The sequence below is a fragment of the Rhizophagus irregularis genome, chromosome 8 (genome assembly GCF_026210795.1).
Source record: "Rhizophagus irregularis chromosome 8, complete sequence".
Classification (NCBI taxonomy): domain Eukaryota; kingdom Fungi; phylum Glomeromycota; class Glomeromycetes; order Glomerales; family Glomeraceae; genus Rhizophagus; species Rhizophagus irregularis.
The window spans coordinates 2,019,872-2,035,542 of NC_089436.1; the positions used below are offsets into that span (position 1 = coordinate 2,019,872).

Below are 15,671 nucleotides of genomic sequence, written 5' to 3' on the forward strand. Positions count from 1 at the left end.
GATTATTTTTTTTTAATTTTTTATCAAAAATGCCAAAAATGCCTGACACACCTATAAAACCGCAACATAAAATTAGTTTTAAGTCTACGTTAGCGATTGGATCGCTATTTACTGGCGGTAAGGCATCGATTACACCCGATGAACAACATTTGATTACGACAATTGGAGAAGATATTGACGTTACTGATATTCAAAATGGAAAAATATTGTTCCGATTAAATGGTGTATGTAACTTATCATAATTAATTATGGAATCATCCTGTTAATTTAAAATCATTTTTAATTAATTGTTTAGGATACTGAAATCATTACAACCTTTATTATAACACCAAATGGGAAATATTTAATAAGTTCATCACGTAGCCTTACAGTTAAAACATGGGACTTGAAAACAGGAAAATGCATGAGATCATTCAAGGTAATTTCTACATCAACAATTTTTGGTTTATCATTATTTAACTTATATTTAATGTGGGATGGTTAGGCACATGAAGCACCTGTAATTGTAATGGATGTTGATGAATCATCAACTTTAGTTGCAACAGGATCAGCTGATAGTACAATAAAAATATGGGATATAGAGAGAGGGTATTGTACACATAATTTTCGTGGACATGGGGGAATTATAAGTTCATTAAAATTTTGGAAAGATGATTCTAAATGGATGTTAATTTCTGGTGCCGATGATTGTAATATTCGTATATGGGATTTGTCGAAAAGAAAGTGAGTTATTTTTTGCAAATTTGAAATTTTGATCAGGAAGAATCTACTTTTGATTCATTTTTCTTTGATTGTTTAGTTGTGTGGCTGTATTGAAAAGTCACGTCAGTATAATTCGTGGATTAGGCGTATCTAATGATGGCAAATATTTAATAAGCGGATCAAGAGATAAAGTTGTAAATCTTTGGGATTTGAATAAGAACAAATTGATTAAAACATTTCCCATATATGAGGTATTATAATCTAACTATTTTTAAAGAAAATTTAGCTCGTAAATTATAATTTTTTTTTTTCATTTTTAGACAATTGAGACAATAGGAATATTAAATCCTGATACTTTCATATCCGAAATTGAAAATAGTATTGGTAGAGAATTATTTTATACTGGTGGCGATAATGGTAAATTAATTATAAATTTATTTAATTCAACCCGACTTTTGTACTTATTTAATTTTGATTGTTAGGAATTATAAGAATATGGGATCTTCAAAGTGGCAAACTTGTTAAAGCACAGGATCCCGAAAAGAACGCGAAATATGGTATTTCAGACATCATGTATGTAAAATTTTCAAATAAAAAGTCTTTTTTCCTCAAAAATATTTAATTTACTTTTTTGTAATCTAAATTCCTTTAGATATCTTCGCAAAAGCAATTGTTTGGTAGCCATAACTACGGACCAAAATATACTATTTTATAATATATCTTCCGGTTTAAAAAGAATAAAACAAATTGTAGGCCATAATGATGAAATAATAGATCTCGTCTATGTAGGTCCAACAGAATCACATTTGGCTATAGCAACGAATACAGAACAAATTCGTTTATTTAATATAGATTCATTTGATAATAATATTATTTATGGTCATAAAGATATTGTGATTTGTTTAGCAAAATCTTTTGATGGAAAATTTTTAATATCAGGATCAAAAGATAATACTGCAAGATTATGGAAAATTAATGTTGAATCATATGAAGCGGAGGAAAGAATTAAAGGAAGTGGAATTTGTGTTGGACATACTGAAGCTATTGGAGCTGTTGCTTTACCTAATAAAAGTTTAAAGTTTTGTATAACTGGAAGTCAAGATCGGACTGTAAAATATTGGGACCTATCTCAAGCAGGTAAGATTAAATTTTGTTAATCAAATTTTTTTTTTTGAAATTAAGTGTATTTTCACACTATTCTATTGTAGATCTGTCAAAGTGCGAAGAAGAGTATAGACCAAAAGCATTATATACACATCAAGCACATGAAAAAGATATAAATTCAATATCTATTTCATCAAATGATAAAATGTTCGCAACAGGATCACAAGACAAAACTATTAAAATTTGGTCGGTTTCTGATGGAAAATTATTGGGAACTTGTACGGGACATAAAAGAGGTGTTTGGTGTGTACAATTCTCGCCAGTTGATTATACTATCGTATCAAGTTCCGGTGATAAAACCATCAAAATTTGGTCAACAAATGATTTTTCTTGTTTGAAAGTGAGTAAACCAATCCAAAAGTGAACTTTTAAAGCAAACATGACTATTTAAAATCTTTACTCCCTTTTTAAATTCAGACATTTGAAGGACACACAAATACAGTGTTAAGAGTCTCATTTATAACTTCAGGTTTACAACTCATATCAAGTGGATCCGACGGTTTGATTAAATTATGGAATTGTAAATCAAATGAATGTGTAACTACATTAGATAATCATACAGAAAAAATTTGGGCATTAACTATACGAAAAGATGAAAATTTTGTTGCTTCGGGTGGTGGTGATTCTTTAATAAATTTATGGCAAGATTGTACTATTGAAGAAATGGAAGCCCGTGTTAAGGAAGAGGAAGAATTAATTTTAAAGTGAGTAAAATTATAAATATCCTTAAAGAGAAATATCCTATAACGCATTCTTACTAATATATTTTGCATTTAGGGAACAAGATTTGTCAAATTATTTGTTAAAGAAAGATTATAAGAACGCGATTATGCTTGCCATATCATTGAATCAACCATTTAGACTTTTAAATCTGTTTACCGAAGTTCTTAATAACAGAGCTGAAGGTAAGTTGTAATCGCAAACATCTTTTGATATCATATGGATATTTAAAAGAACATGTATCATATTACATTTTTAGGAGATAAGAGTATTACAGGATCTGAATCAATCGATAACATAATTGCAACACTTTCAAAAGAAAATCTAGAACAAGTACTAAAATATATTCGAGATTGGAATACAAATGCAAAAAATTATCGTACATCTCAAACTATTTTACATGCTATCGTCAAATCTTTTTCATCACAAGATTTATTGGAAATTAATGGAATTAAAGATGTAAGTAAAATCATTTCCAACCTAAGTTAGAGTATGGTTTAGTTCTTGTTTTTTAGAAACTTAGAATTAATTTCTTGCTTAAATTATAGATATTGGATGGAATATTATCATATACGGAAAGACATTATCAACGTTTGGATAGGTTAATTACAGATTCTTACATTGTTGATTATTCATTACACTCTATGGATTTATTAGGTCCTTTAGAACAAAACTTTATGGAAGAGGATTAATAATTAACAAAATAAAGGATAAAATTATTTATTTTAATCATTATACTAAATAATAATTAAGTTTATGTAAAAATTTATATTACATGTAAATGATAACCTCCTTTAAGTTTATGTAAAACGAATATGCAAAATACATACTTTACATGTTAGCAAAAATACTTTTGGCTACAAGTATGTTCAACAATAATAATTGTCTGGAGCGAAGCGAAGGACAATATACATCAAATCTCGATATACCGAACCCACGGTTTGGGAGTAAAAGTTCGGTATATAATAGAGTTCGGTAAAGAAAATTTTTTTATATACCGAACCCCTTTAGGGAAAGTTAAGAAAATCACGTGATTAATATCCCAATTTCGGCCAGAATTAAGATGATTTGGCATCAATTAATTTAGGCAAAATTAAGTGGTTCTAATTCTGGCTTAATTTCAGGCGAAATTGGCAAATCATGTAGCAGTAAATCAATAAAAGTTCAGTATATTTTATATAAAGTTTATATAATGTTTAATATATCAATTTATTATATCATGAATTGTTACAGACTGTATATCTACGTACCATAAAATAAAATTGATTATATAACCTTTATTAAAATTATTATACTATACTGTCATAATATTCTTTATATTATATTCTGATATCATTAATTGAGCAAAAAGTATTTTATGTGACATGATGAAACTTTTTAGTTTAAATTATGAAAAATCTTAAATGATGATTTATTTGATAATTAGAAGTAATATAATAAAAAATGTATTATTTATTTAAATAAAAACAGAGTAAAAGTTACTAAAAAAACAAAATAAAAAAATATAGTAATGTGACCATGTCATAAGTAGAAAAAAGACAAATTATAATATTTATTATATTATTAATTATAATATGTTATTTACAAATAAAAATGCTTACCAAAATTCTATTAAGCTGTGATAAAATGAAAAAAAAACCTGTTAAAATTAATGAAATATCAAAATAATTTTAATATGACAAAATTTCTAAAATTAATAAAATTAATAAAATGCTAAAATAATTTTGATATGACAAAATTTCTGAAATTGATGAAATTGATAAAATGCCAAAATATTTTGATATAACAAAATTGCCAAAATGTATAAAATTATTTTTGATATGTAAAAATTTATATTAATAAAGTTAAAGATAAGCTCTAGTAAGAATTTATATTAATTATTTCCTTTTTAGGTCAAATGTTATATAAATTCCAAAATTGGTAAGATATATTTTTAGAAAATCTATTACTAAATAAGAAAATTATCTGTATACTGTGTTTGATATTACATAATCAGATAAAATAACAGATTGAACAGATAACCAAATTAAGGTTGCTGAAGAAATTAAAAAGTTTTAGCAAATTGGCAAAATACTAAAATAGTGAAACTTTACTGAAACTATATGAAAGTTTTATTAAAAAGTTGGCAAACTTTGAAAAAAAGCAAAACTTGATAAAACTTATTATAAATACTAAAACTGACAAAATCTTACTAAAACTGTAATAAAACTATAGTAAAATTTTAAAGAAACTAATCATAGGATTTTAGAGAAGTTTAAGCAATCCTATGAAAAGCCTTTATACTTAAAATATAATTAATTATTTTTTTTAGATGACTGGAATTTTGGGTTTTCAAACAGGATATTTGGCAAGTAAAATAAAATAATTTTTTCAATTTTTTTATATATTAACAAACATTACTAACTGTTTGTTTATTAACTTTTTTTAGGCATTTTTGAGTCTTTCTGAACATGGAATACCAGCAAGTAAGAAAAAAAAAAAATTTTTTTTCTTTTTGTTTGTTTATATTAACGAACATTACTAACTGTTCATTTATTTTCTTTTTTAGACATTTTTAAGTCTTTCTGGATGTGGAATACTAGCAAGTAAGAAAAAAAAAAATTTTTTTTCTTTTTGTTTATTTATATCAATATTAACGAACATTACCGTTACTACATATGGGCGAGTTTAGTTCATTTAAATTTAATTGATATAATTGCCTTATCTGTCCTATTACATAATACTAATGTGTTCGGCATTCATGTGATATTATGTCATGTGAATATATAGATTTTATTAAATAAAAAAATTTTCCGTCCAACTAATCGTTAAACAAAAATAACTTAACGAAAAAAACGCGTTCAACCCATCCGACCACTACACAACCCATCCGACGAACCTTGGTATATATTTCAGCTAAAACCAGCTGATTTTTCTTTAAATTTATGAATTTATTTTATTAGTTTTCTCTATTTTTTTTTTTAGCTACTGTTTGCTTACAGATTTCTCTTTTTTAAGTCATGTCTACTCAAGATTCAACTAAGTTATATTGCTCTATTTGCAAAAGGCGTGCAAAAGGATTTAAAAATCGCTCAGGACTTCAACGACATGAAACACTAAAACATGCGTCCTACAATACACTTCCGTCACACGTTCGGTCAGTTCCAAACTCCGAACTTTCACATTTAAAAAAAGCTATAATCAAAGAGTTGCAAAAGCGTCTTAAAAATCATCACACCGCTGTTGGGAAACAAGTATTTTCAATACATTGCAGTGAAGATGCTTTTGTTAGTATTTTTAAAAATCATATAACACGTTATTCTCCATGTGGGTCTTCTTATTTTTGTAGTTTTAAGGGGGAAAAAGCCTTTGAAGAAGTTGGAAAAATCTTGGATGATGAAAGTTGGGGAGAACGTAATTATGGAGGAGGGCAATTAAGCTTTGTCCGTTTGCATATGCCTGAAATTGAAAATAGTAATTATGAACAAAGTGCAAAAAAATCTAAAACAAAATCATTAGTTAATGGAGAAATGACTGTTCAATGGAAGGTGACAGGGGGTAAAGATAAAGAGAACCATAAATTTGAAGCAGGTTCAGCTCAATTTCGTTTTTTTTTAGATCAATGTCAAATTTAAAGAAAATCTTATAATGTAAATAGATAATTTTTATATGATATTTTTGTCAAATAATAAAAAAAATTATATAGATAATTAATACGTTTTTTCATTTTTTTTTTATTTGATAAACAAATAAAATCCTGTTATTCTAGTCTGTATTTTTTGGATTTTTCAAAAAAATCAGGAACTCTATTTGATGCAAAGTACAATTGCCGATTTTCATGCTCTAACATTTCCAAAATTGCTGATTTTCGCGAATTTCTATTCCCCCCATCTTTCAATGTGTTTTGAAAATATAGGCATACCTGCATATGATTTTTTTTTTCAACTGCAGAACACGAAAATGCTGCCAATCCAAACTTATGATGGATTTCAAGAAATTCTGCGACATGATTGCACAACACATGAATATATGGTGTTATATCCTGAATACGATACATGCCTCTAACAAAATTACCTCTATTTGGATGTCCTGTGGAAGGAGCTGTAAATTCATCTAACCAAGATTTAGCCTTATAACGAAAAAATTCACCAGTTGTTTTTTTATCTTGTATTAAATGATACAGTTCATTAAATTGATCCCATAAAGCACGGATTTGTATGGCTCGTGTTATTGATTGAAAAACAGCAAAAAGGTCAAATTCTTTTAGAACTTTTAATTTGTCTGGACCCATTAACGAAGTATAAGACAGATTATTTGTATTTTTTTCATGCCAAAATTGAAAGGGAATATTAAGTCTTTGCATTTCTGATAAAATTTTTCCTTTCCAAATTTCTTCATTTGCAGTCTCACGGCGAAGATCAGAAATCATTAGTTCCCACAATCTATCTGTTATTCGCAATAAAATATGCAACTCGTCAACCACCCAATTTTGTAATGGTATCATATGAAATAAAGGTTCTTTGATATGGCCATTTATTTGTTTATAATTGACTTTAATATTATCCATTGATTTGTTAATTTTTTTTGAAGTAGTATTAATACCATTTTTATTACAATCACACCATGGACAGAAATACTGTGCATTAGCAGCATTCATTCCCAAACAAATTGCTAAAAATTTCCAATCGGAACTGAAATACAGTTCTACAGGCCATTGGTTGCCACCTATTTGATTAAAACCTTTCTCTTTTAATATACATAAATCAGAAATTAAAGGTGTTAATACATTCTTAAGAGACTCATATGTTTCAGCTCCCGGATATAAAACTAAAGTATAGTGATTATCTGGTTTTTGTAATCCACTTAAATCATTCAATAATGTCATTGTGACCATTACATGTTTCACTTTGCGTCCAACGTTACGCCCATCTCCTGAAATTCGAATATGTAATGTTGATTGTCTAGGAATTAAAATTCCTTTTTCAATATATAAGGGTATTATGTAGTTTAATATATCTGTTATACGACGTTGACCTCCTTTTCCAATTGATTCTAACATATTTGTAATAATTTCACTATCAGTAATATTTGGTTCTTCTCTAATTGGTTCAAATTTAGTCGGTTGCAATAAATCAACAAGAGTTAGTGGGACCTTTTTCTTCATTTCTGCATTAATTTTTTGCCGCACATCACATACTGCCTTTTCACGTGGAAGATCTTCAATTCGTGCTAGAGATCGATAAGCTTCTCTTGATATATGGCCTTTATCCATAGATTTAACTACTGCTTCAATTTTTTTTATTTCCTCTATTTTATTCACCTTTCCAAAATTAATATCATATGCATCATCATCTATCTCAAATTTTATTTGTTTAAGTTTTACTTGATCATCTGGATGAAATGTATTGTCTCTTTCTCTTTCAACAATATCTAAAACACTTTGTGATAATCCAAGTATTCTGCGACGTTTTTGAGAATTACCAAGATCAATAAATGGCCGAATTTTAAGATCTAGAGACATTGTTCTACGCACTCGTTCAACGCTAAGTAACTTGAGACCAAAAAGTAAAGGACCAGATATTTTTCCTTTATTTTCTTTATTTGACTGGTTCCTATTTCGATTTTTCTCCATTTCTTTCATTTCATTAAACTCCTAATAGTATAACTAGTTAATATTCATTTCAACAATAAAAAATATTTTTAAAAAATAAGTGTACCTGATAATACTTGCAGGCAGCATCTGTAGATGTCTCCCAGGAATGTACTTCTCTTGAAAAATTAACTCCAAAGCAAATTTTGTATAAAGGTTTTTTTTCCACATATTCAATTGAACATTCAACTGTATACATTGCTTTTCCATATTGGGTCTTGACAACATAATTATGAGGAATTGGGTGTTTAGGATTCCTGGTATAATGAAGTTGTTCTGTAAGAGGGTATGTTCCCTCTTTTATTATCTCGTAAAAATAGGTTCTTTTATTATCAAAAAGTTTTATAAATGAACTTTTAGGATAAGTGCCTTCTTCTTTCATAATTTATGTTTTATGTAATTATACTAGATCGTTAAACGTGAATGATTTACAAAAATAAAAAATGAATATATTAAAAAGTGTGAGAGAAATAAAATAAAAAAAAATTATTTGAAAAAGATTTAATAATAAAAAAAAATATTTATCTAACGCTAACTGCTAATATTTAAAAACTGCTGTGTAACACGTTATGTTTAGACTAATCCACATAAATAACAATTTCAAATTGTGCGACTACAAATGACGCAAACGGCAAAAGTATAGTTACATAATGTTCATAATGTTATAAGTTATAACGCGTCAAAAATATATAATTACGTGGTTAGTCTTTAATTATTTTTTTTTATTTTATTTTTTTTTATTATAACTGTTAACATAGTATTTATTACACTTATAAACGTTAACAGGTGAACCCTAAAAAAAATGTGATTAAAAAAGATGCGTCACTGACTCACTGTCAGATCAAAATTTGTTATGCTATTAAATCAAGATAAAAACCTGTATTCAATCCAAATTTAGTTATAAGCCTGATGATCATTTCCCAAATTGAAAACTTAGCCTTATTATTCAATCTATTTATATACTGACAATTGTAATCTGAGATGCAGCAATCGATCTGAAGAATTCGTTACATAGTTAAAAAAAAAAAAAAAATTTTTATTTTGTAAGAACAGATAACCTGAAAAGTGTATATTATATATACGCCTCAGTAAGTTTCTAGGGAATATTTTTATTAAGTATTCTTTTCTTTATAGGAAATAGACCTGGAGACCTTGTATTTGCCATTTCTCTTTAATAAATTAAAGTTTGCCGAAGTAGTTCAAGAAAAGTTTAGCAAATTCAAAAATATTGAAATTACAAAAGCTATTAAAAAAAAAATAACATGATCTTACTATCAGAAGTCATCATGAGCTCCTAGTATACTATTTATATGGTGAGTAATTTCCCAGAATTTTATGCTTAGTTGGACAAGGGGGTTTCTAGCATTTCGAATTGTATATTTTTTTAGGTGGTTCTTTCGGTTTCCTTTTCCTTAGACGCAAAATTTTGGTTTTATTTTTATTTTTTCTTAAATTATTTTTGTTTAACAAATGATTTCCAACAGTTCGTTTACTTTCCTTTATCTGGGTGGTTCTCTTTGGATATGATTCTGGTAAGGTTAATTTCTATTTTTTGTATTTTATTTTAACATACTTTACTAACAGTTCTTTTTTTCCAGTTTTTTCATTTCTTTTAGATGTTGCCGATTCCCTTTTGAAATATGGGTGGTGTCCTTTTTTTTTTGTTTCCTTCTGTCTTGTTTTCTTTTGCCTTGTTATTAACTTTTGCCTTTCTTTTTTGTAGATTTTGTCTTTTTTTCTCTTATAGTTTTTGGCAGGTTTTTTTTTCGGATTTTTCTAGGTTTGCTGTTCTCTTGAGGTTATTTTTTTTTCTTTTTTGTTTCTTTTCATTTCATTACTAATTTTCATCTTGCTTTTTCATTTTTTTAGGTTCTAGTACTTTTTCTTAGATTTCTGTGGCTCTCTTTGCGGAAATAGAGGTTGGTATTCTTTCACTTTTTTTATTTTACTGTCATTTTCTTTACTAATTTATCCTTTCTTTGGCTCTTCTTTTTTTAGGTGCTGGCGATTTTTCTTTTTTAAGCTTGACGGTTCTCTTTGGAAATAAAGGTTAATGTTCGATTTTTTTCATTATTTTTTTAGTTTCATTTTCTTTTACTAATGTTCATTTTGTTCATTTATTTCCTTTCTTTAGGTTTCAAACGGCTTGTTCTTAGGAATTCGTAAGTTCCAGTACTTTTTTCTTTATAATTTTAACAAAATTTTAACTAACAATTCCTTTTTTTTCCTTTTTTATGCGGTCCTTTGGATTTCTTAGACGTGTGTAATGGTGTGTGATATTTTCTTCAACTTGTTTATTTACGAACTATTAACTAACAGATTTTTTCCTTTTTTAGGTAAATTTTCAGGCTCTTGGACACACGGAAATTTGGTGAGGGAGAGTTTTGACGAATGATTACTACATTTCGCTTTTTTAAACTATTTAAAAACATTTTTTTAACTTTTTTTATATTTTGTAGGAATGGTATCACATCGGAACCCTAGAGAAGCTTTTGAAGACGTCTTCAAAGAAAATAATATATTAAGGTATTTTTTTTATTTGTAGGCTCCACATTTCTTTTCTTTGAACTACCTTTTAATGAAACTCTCATTAACGTTTCATTCATTCTTTTTTTTTAGATGGTTCTGAAGCATGGAATTTCGGTTAGAATTTGTCAATGACAGATTCAGAGATCTTGGGATGTTGTATTGGGTCATCATAGAGGTGTGATCCAAATCATCAAGATTAACTGGATTATCTGTCAGAACCTTTGGAACTGCCTTTGGTACTTTAAAGGTAAAGATGGCAGATTTTTTTTAATTAGGGACATTAGTAAAAGTTACTAACACCTCTTTATTTTTTTTTTCTTTATAGAGAGGGAGTCCTCCAGTATTAATGGAACAGCTTTTGAAAGGCATTTAAAGGGAATTTTTTAATCTGGATAATCCTGATCATTGATTATCCAGCTAATGGATTGATCAGATTCATCCAGATCGTACCTTAAAGGGAAGGATATATTTCGCTGCTTTCTTATTGTTTATCTTATATAGCAAGTTTACAATTAGTGTGAAATCATTGTTGAGTAAAAAAATTTAGTTTAACAAAACACCTCATAATTAACTACATGTCAATCAACAAAAATACATTATTATCTTTTATCTAATAGTAATTTACGTCATGAATGCATTATTTACTAATTAAATTTAAAAGCGTATGTAAAGTTAAACTAGTAATATACGTGGTTAAAGTAATTATTACATTGCAACGATTATAGCGATAATCTTAAAGTAGCCGCTAGAAATTTATTTTTTATTAATTTAAAATCTTCATATTTTAATATAATGTTAATTTTAGCCAAAATTACGCTAATTCCGGCCAAATTTTAAATCGAACCAAACTGTATTTTTTAAAAGTCAAATATACTTATCAGATTATTGTATTACATATTCTATTTTTGCTGCATCTTTGTTACTATAAAATTCAACGTATTTTGATGATGAATCAAATTCGCCGATATGAACTGTTCGGTTTTCTTTTTAGGTGGTTTTTGAGTCTCTGAATCTGAAATATTAAATAGTAAGTGAAAAATGTTTTTTTTTGTTTATTTTAACGAACATTACTAACTGTTTATTTTTCTTTCTTTTTTTTAAGAATTTTTTTAAATCTCTAGATATAGAAGCATAGTAAGTAAAAAAGCTAAAGATTTTTTACTTTAACGAACATTTCTAATTGTCGTTTCTTATTTTTTAGGTATGTGTGTAAATCTTCGCATTGTTCTAGCTTTTCATTAACCTAAAAAAATAAAAAATAAACAATTAGTAATGTTTATTAATATAAAAAAAAATTAAAAACATTTTCTTTTACTTACTGGCATTCCACATTGCCACATCTAATATAAAAACTCAAAAACCTGTTAAAAAATGAACAATTAGTAATGTTCGTCAAATTAAATAAAAAACTAAAAAATTTTTTTTTATTTTTATTGTTCTTTTTTATTATAACGTAATTTACTAACAATTTATTATTTTCTTTTTTTAAGGGTAAAAATGTAAAACAAATCTTTGAACATTTCTATAAGAGGACAATATCATTCTATACATCATAACTTTTAATAATAATTTTAAAAATTACTATAATTAGATGGGTCTTAGTATTTTATTAAGGAAACCGGTTTTATTTAATATTCTTGATTAAGGACCCCGGATATCTAATATAAAGGTCATAATGGACTTTTGGCCAAAAACACCCCTTTTTGCTGAAACTCAAAAAATCGTTTTTTGTAAATATCTCAGCATCCAGTAATTCAATTTTAATGAACTTTTTTTATTTTGTAGCCTCATTTAGCTCTACAATTTAAAAAAAGTTCATCAAAATTGGACCACTGGATGCCGAGATATTTACAAAAAACGATTTTTTGAGCCCTGAAAAATGGGCCAATCTGCCGAAAGTGTGACTTATGACCTGTTTTGGAGATATCCAGGGTCCTCTTGATTAATTAGCTTAGAAAGGACATGTAATAATATATGGGAAATAATAAATAAACATATTAATAATAATAAATAAAATAATTAAAATTGGCCAATATAATAACAGATAAATATGATACAGTTCCCGGCGAAAAGAATGGCGGTGGGAATATTACTTCTTTTTTGAACTGTAACATGGCCATTTTCCCGATTTGGAATTTATTAATTGTTTCCAAATTGGTCAGTGACATATACCTTAAAAATAACAAGAAAAAAAATAAATGAAAAAAGTAACTTTCTTGATGTTTTTCCTCTCAAAATGACATTAACCACCTTTGAAAAAAACAGAAATGCTGTTAATCTTCTCTGGGGGCAAAATATCCGAAATGCAAGAGAAATTTCACAAATAACAGGAGTTTCCCTACGCTCCTGTGAACGATATGTCAGTTCCTTAAAAAAAATGGTAAGATTATTGTACATCAGTCCTCTGGTCGACCACGAAAATTAACCCCCAGAAAATGCCGCCATATTGGGAAGATCGTCAAACGCAATCATTTCACTATAGCAGGTGAAATGAAAGCCCAACTTGAAGAAAAAAATCCTGAGCTTGAGGTTAGTGAACGTACCATACGTCGTGAGCTTAAAAACCTTGGATTTGCTTCTGTTCTCCCTAGAAGGGTTCCTCTTTTGACACAAAAAGCAAAAGAGTAACCATTGATTGTCAGGCGCCAACGAACATGCGAACTTTAATTAGAAAAAAGTAGTTTTTTCCGATGAAACTACACTCCAAATGTTTTGTAACACCCTTCCTGCATGGTCACGTGATGCAAAACCAATTGCTCCGATGGTAAAACATCCATTTAAAGTTCATGTTTGGGGTGCAATCAGCATTAAGGGAAAAATCGCCATGCACATGTTCACTGAAAATTTGGATCGTCATTTATACCTTCGAATTTTGAATGAGCATTTATATGATAATGCAAATGAAGTACATAGTAGTCGATGGGTCTTTCAACAAGATAATGACCTGAAACACACTTCCCGTGATGTTCAAAATGATTTGAGAGCTCACCTTCCAGGTCGGATCCTTCCTTGGCCTTCATACAGCCCAGATCTCAACCCCATTGAGAATGTGTGGGCTGTTTTAAAGAAAAATGTTGAGAAAAAGGTCAAGAGTATGGTCGCACAAAAAAAATATTTCGAAAAATAATTTTCTTGACTTAATTAGGAAGGAATGGGACGATCTTGATAATACCGTAATTATTAATTGCGTTAAAAGCATGCCACATCGTATTAAAGCATGTATTGATGCAAATGGAGGCCATACCAAATATTAATTTAATAATAAAATATATGTATTTTTTGTCCATCTTTCAGAATATAAAAAAATATTTTAATGATTTATTATTACAATTTGCATATATTATTAAAAAATTGACCGCCATTCTTTTCGCCGGGGACTGTAAATAAAATATCCTTGAGGATTTCTTATTAGTAAATTTAGGATCTTTAAGGATTCTATAGAATTCTTTTGATAGGGAATCCTCGCTGGTGGGGAAGATTCCTTAGGGATCCTTACTAATTACAGGATTTTTGGAATCCCTAAGGATCCGCACTCCAAAAAATTTACTGATATAAGTATAAAATTTTTTTTTTCTGCAATGCATTTGATAGTTTATTAAACAGCAAAAAGAATCAGAAAATACATAAAGTAAATAAAACTTAATCTAACTATCTAATATTATTAATTACCAAACCACTTGTCATGCTATAGAGCACCTCATGTGTGCACTATTGGGTGAAATTTTTGCTTAGAGAGTATAATTCGTTTAGAAACAGCCATTTTTAGCATAAATGCCCCTTTTTCTACACAAGGCATTCACAGGATCCACATCACAAATTAAAATTAATACTTATTTTAAGTATATTTTAATAAAATTTTAAGTATATTTTAATAAATTTTAAGTATATTTTAAGTATAAATACTTTTTATGGGATAGACAACTTTAGACTTTAACTTTATTTCTAAATAAAGTAAATAATAAGCAAATAAAAATAAAAAGAGATATCATATGCGCGAATTTAGTTCATTTGAATTTAATTGACAAAGTTGCCTTTAGCGGTCCTTTACGTAATACTAATATGATCGGCATTCATGTGTTTTTATGTCATATGATTATAAAGACCAGTTAATAAAAAAAATTTTCCGTTCAACTAATCGTAAAACAAAAATAACTTAATGAAAAATATGCGTTCAACCCATCTAACCACTATACAACCCATCCAACTAACTTCGGTATATACTTCAGCATAAACCCGGCGTAATTTTTTTATAAAACTTACTGAAATTGTTAGTTTTCTCTACTTTTTTTTTAGTTATTCGTTTACTTATAGAATTTTATTTTTTTTTAAGTAATGTCTACCCGAGATTCAACTAGGTTATATTGTTCAATCTGCAAAAGGCGTGTTAAAGGGTTCAAAAATCGCTCAGGTCTACAAAGACACGAAACATTAAAATATGTATCTTACAATACACTTCCTTCACATATTCAACCAGTTTCAGAATCCGAGCTTTCACACTTGAAAAAAGCTATAATTAAAGAATTACAAAAACGTCTTAAAAACCATCATACTGCTGTTGGGAAACAAGTATTTTCGATACATTGTAGTGAAGATGCCTTCGTTGGTATTTTTAGAAACCATATAACGCGTTACTCTCTATGTGGGTCTTCTTATTTATGTATCTTTAAGGGAGAAAAGGCCTTTGATGAAGTTGGAAAAGTCTTAGATGACAAAAATTGGGGTGAGCGCAATTATGGAGGAGGACAATTGAATTTTGTTCGTTTGTATATGCCTGAAAGTGAAAATAACAGTTATGATCAAAATGCAAAAAAATTAAAATCAAAATTAGTTTATAATGGAGAAATGACCGTTAAATGAAAGGTGACGGGAGGTAGAGACAAAGAGAACCATAAATTTGAAGCGGATTTAGCTCAATTTCATTTTTTTT

General features: G+C 28.1%; 5 protein-coding genes across 5 annotated transcripts; 4 read left to right on the plus strand and 1 right to left on the minus strand.

Moving 5' to 3' along the window:
• Window positions 1-29: 29 nt before the first annotated feature.
• Window positions 30-3,324, plus strand: OCT59_028352 (uncharacterized protein; the record flags this gene model as incomplete). Its single annotated transcript, XM_025322647.2, has 12 exons — window positions 30-224; window positions 296-418; window positions 485-723; window positions 800-953; window positions 1,023-1,119; window positions 1,185-1,275; window positions 1,355-1,839; window positions 1,911-2,206; window positions 2,284-2,570; window positions 2,644-2,771; window positions 2,846-3,045; window positions 3,135-3,324. The coding sequence occupies 12 exons, from the start codon at window positions 30-32 to the stop codon at window positions 3,276-3,278; spliced, it is 2,439 nt and encodes an 812-aa protein (XP_025165813.1). The 3' UTR covers window positions 3,279-3,324.
• A 2,071-nt stretch (window positions 3,325-5,395) lies between these two features.
• Window positions 5,396-6,281, plus strand: OCT59_028353 (uncharacterized protein). Its single transcript, XM_066147222.1, has one exon. The coding sequence runs from the start codon at window positions 5,586-5,588 to the stop codon at window positions 6,198-6,200; it is 615 nt and encodes a 204-aa protein (XP_065993951.1). The 5' UTR covers window positions 5,396-5,585; the 3' UTR covers window positions 6,201-6,281.
• A 24-nt stretch (window positions 6,282-6,305) lies between these two features.
• On the minus strand, window positions 6,306-8,597 carry OCT59_028354 (uncharacterized protein; the record flags this gene model as incomplete). The annotated part of the gene is made up of 2 exons (XM_066147224.1): window positions 6,306-8,218; window positions 8,283-8,597. The coding sequence occupies 2 exons, from the start codon at window positions 8,595-8,597 to the stop codon at window positions 6,326-6,328; spliced, it is 2,208 nt and encodes a 735-aa protein (XP_065993952.1). The 3' UTR covers window positions 6,306-6,325.
• A 471-nt stretch (window positions 8,598-9,068) lies between these two features.
• OCT59_028355 (uncharacterized protein) lies at window positions 9,069-10,844 on the plus strand (the record flags this gene model as incomplete). Its single annotated transcript, XM_066147225.1, has 12 exons — window positions 9,069-9,094; window positions 9,494-9,528; window positions 9,700-9,747; window positions 9,814-9,859; window positions 9,939-9,972; window positions 10,092-10,134; window positions 10,214-10,264; window positions 10,350-10,377; window positions 10,473-10,478; window positions 10,564-10,586; window positions 10,675-10,741; window positions 10,835-10,844. The coding sequence occupies 12 exons, from the start codon at window positions 9,069-9,071 to the stop codon at window positions 10,842-10,844; spliced, it is 417 nt and encodes a 138-aa protein (XP_065993953.1).
• A 4,232-nt stretch (window positions 10,845-15,076) lies between these two features.
• Window positions 15,077-15,601, plus strand: OCT59_028356 (uncharacterized protein; the record flags this gene model as incomplete). The annotated part of the gene is made up of 1 exon (XM_025312043.2): window positions 15,077-15,601. One exon carries the CDS (start codon window positions 15,077-15,079, stop codon window positions 15,599-15,601), a length of 525 nt encoding a protein of 174 aa, XP_025165816.2.
• Between the last annotated feature and the right edge of the window lie 70 nt (window positions 15,602-15,671).

What these genes read in the sequence shown, in the direction of transcription:
- OCT59_028353 (XM_066147222.1), top strand. Translation starts at nt 5,586, where the DNA reads ATGTCTACTCAAGATTCAACTAAGTTATATTGCTCTATTTGCAAAAGG.